Here is a 3,529-nt window from a genome sequence, read left to right as displayed (position 1 = left end):
TTATAGCAAAGAAAATTCCGGAAAATTTCAAAAACGAAGCCATCTGGTGGCGAAACGGAGTTCGCCGAGTTTGCTAGTAATATTTATAATTATAATAATATTACTAACTATTCGTGGTACATAATATATAACCTTTGTCACACACAAAATACAAGAGTTTCTTCTTTTTATTAGGGTAGATAAGTGAGGAGTTTAGAATTGTAAGGCATATAATATATATAGTAATGATTAAACTATACAATACCTTTCAGCCATCCGTAATGCTTCCGATATGGACTTCGGAATTCCTCCAGGCAGTATCCAGAATGGATCCCAAGTTCATAGCCCTCCACTTGCAAGAGGTTGGCGGGAAGGCGTACGAGAAGTCGATGCAATACGTGAAGGACTTCGTTCAGAGGCTGTGTGATTGCCCCGAACTGAGGCTGTTTGATAAGATAAGGATCTTTCTCGATGAAGATTTCAGCTCGCCAGAGAAGTTTACGGTAAGGACCTTTTTATACATTTAGTTCAATTGTATGCTGCTTGTATCCACTCGGATGTATTGGGATGATAAACCATTGCCTTATGTTATTCGGTGTAATTTTTTATGGTAGGAGAAATTTAACAAACAAATAAAAAGTCGTTCCTCTTTGTAATATTAATATAGACAGGTATTATTGTTGACAGCTAAAACGACTTCGGACTGGTTCAAGCAATAAATAAGGAACAAATTTCCATGTGAATACTCTTTATGTAATTGTATGAATGAAATATGTCACTCACTTAATTCCATGAGCGGTATAAAAAGGTATAATATTATAGTAATTATAGGTATGTCTATCGTCTTATAAGCGTTCATATTTAAGTGTTACCCAGGTCATGACCAATTGCGTGCAAACATTCGCACAATGTATAAATGTTTGCGCTCTTGTGGGGTATTTGCATTTAGAACGAGACGTTAGAAGTTTTCTCAAAGTTTTTCAGCTCGCCACTCTTCCATGCGGTGGTAGTGACCACTTAACACCAGGTGGCCTTTGCTTGTGAAGAAAAAAACTGTCACGTCTAACTCCTAAACGGTTCTTTGTAACGAAGGTTTATGCGTTAACAATTAACATTGTTACATGATGCAATAACATTTATTTAAATTGATCTAGCACGTAAAAGCGAGAAACTATTTCATAGTCAATTAACTATGACATCACTTCGCGAACCTCGGCCACGATTCCATTCATATAATAAGTATGGAATGTTGGTATATTACTTACATCATAAGCGTTTTCTATGAATTTTTTAACCGACGTACACAAAAGCGGAGGAGGTTCTCAATGTAACTGTATTTTTTTATATGGTTACTTGATAATTCCGTGGGTTTTCTACCGATTGGCGTGTTTGTTTTTGTGCTTGATAGGGATTTGTTATTTGGTTCAATTTTAGAATCGGAAGTGGTATGGTACCCTGCAGGGACGTTGGTGATTTTTTTATTCTATTGTTAAAATGTAAGTGTTATGTAACATATCATTAAAAGAATGTGTGCTAAAAATTAATGACTGAAACAACCCTTACTAATATACGCGTTGATAGCGTAATAGTAACACTGTCTGTCTGTCACTTCTTCACGCCTTCAATATTATATTTTTAGTAATATAAATTTATCGAATTTTTCTTAAGTTTTACGAGAAAAAGCTTTGCTTCCGTCTGTTACGATGGTTCAAGGCTCGGTGGTGTCTGAGACTCAGTCTAGCACGATATCAAAGGCAGATGTTCCCTGTCAAGGACAATCTGGAGTTCTTCAAGAGAAGAGTTAACTGATACCTTCTAGAAAAGCACGCTCGCTTAGACCATATCTCAGCTTTCCATCAGGCGAGATCGTGGTTAGACGCTGCTTTATTTGTCGCACAGCCTTATTATTTAAGAAATAAAACGCCACCTACAAGGAGTTATGGGACTCAACCTTTACGAGGAAAGCTTGAAAAGCATCATGTACAAGAAATTGTTACATCGTATAAATCAATATTCATACTTGCCTACAATGATCTGTAGGTATTCGTTTCTAGGTGTTTCATATACTATATCCTATATTAGCATATTACAAATATGCTAATATAGGTATAGTGACGTCGGAATAGCAGAAATTCCAATACGTACATAGCGACATGGTGCACGCATCTGTGGTGTAACAATGCACAATGCTATACGTTTTAGGGTACCTTAGACAATACTAGGTTGTGCCGCGTAAGTCCGTATATCGTAGGAATATCGGGATAAAAGTTGCCTATATGTTATTCCAGTTGTCCAGCTGTCTACGTGCCAAATTTCATTGTAATCGGTTCAGTAGTTTTTGATTGGAAGAGCAACAAACACACACACATCCTTACCAACTTTCGCATTTATAATATTAGTAGGATTACTAGTCATTGCCTGCAGCTTGCGTCCAATATAAATGTTCATTGTACATACTTTCATCCCGTATTTTATTCCCATGGCGATAGAATTTATCAAAATCATTTCTTACCGCATGTCTGGCTGCCGCAACATGGTAGCTATCTGCATGCCAATTTTCAGCCCGATCGCTCCAGTAGTTTGGGCTGGGCGTTAGATCAGTCACTTTGCGATAAATTATTTATAATTACTCTTATTATAAACTCGAGTTTGTTTTAGCGGAACACGCTAATCTCAATATTGATTTGAATGAATATTGTTAGAGTTATTGGCTATGTAACATGGCTAATAGGAGAGGGATATAACAATGTTGCAAGTTGATCCTTGAAAACCCATGTTTTATCGACCCTGTATTTGTGTTTTATAGATAACTACGTAGAAGTAACTAAGTATATAGGAGTAGATATGAGAAGATTTGAAAACTGAATAAATACTGTCACTCAGCAATTATCTAACTTGGTGATGAAAGAATTTTCGCAGGCTGTCAAGTACTTTGGGCTTATTTATTTCAGAGTTAAAAGTAACTTCTATGTTACACATTATAATGAGAGCGTGTGCAAACAAACGGACAGTATTTTTTTGGGATTCGTGTTCTAATATTGTTTTTAAACTATTTAATTTAACAACAACAATAACAACAATAAATACATTTACATTTTCAACCGCAGACATTATATTCATATGTAGAGACTAGATTTTGTCCGCGGTTTCGCCTGCGTTAAATTCGGACAAGTTTTATGAATGTTATTATACATATTAACCTTCCTCCTGAAACACTCTACCTATTAAGAAAACCCCATCAAAATCTGTTTCGTAATTTCTAAAAGATCTAAGCATACAAACACGCACACAAACGGTAGAAAATGACTTTATTTTACTATGTAGCGTGTACAAATGTTGATAACTTGGAAATTCCTTCAACCGCATTTGTGACCGCCGCGCTGGAATGAGGTAGTGATCTCTATAGCAATTGCCATGCCTCGTGTGACGTCACAGCAGGATTCCCTACGTAGTGGCATGTAGGCATTCGAGAGACCATATACCTAGTCTTGCCATAAATATTGTAATAAAGAAAAAAGAAAATTGTTAACTGCAAATAACATTTATTACT

General features: G+C 36.1%; 1 protein-coding gene across 2 annotated transcripts in view; it reads left to right on the top strand.

Annotated features, from left to right (window-relative positions):
* The window catches only part of LOC119837830 (inositol polyphosphate-5-phosphatase A), a 26,064-nt gene that overhangs the window by 5,112 nt on the left and 17,423 nt on the right, over positions 1–3,529 (top strand). For both annotated transcript variants that reach the window (XM_038363605.1, XM_038363604.1), the window contains exon 2: positions 252–482. In XM_038363605.1, coding sequence (XP_038219533.1) covers positions 252–482 — 231 coding nt within the window. The remainder of the gene's footprint in view (positions 1–251; positions 483–3,529) is intronic.

Source organism: Zerene cesonia, chromosome 29 (assembly GCF_012273895.1).
Source record: "Zerene cesonia ecotype Mississippi chromosome 29, Zerene_cesonia_1.1, whole genome shotgun sequence".
NCBI classification, from domain to species: domain Eukaryota; kingdom Metazoa; phylum Arthropoda; class Insecta; order Lepidoptera; family Pieridae; genus Zerene; species Zerene cesonia.
This window is presented reverse-complemented; position numbering and strand designations above follow the sequence as displayed.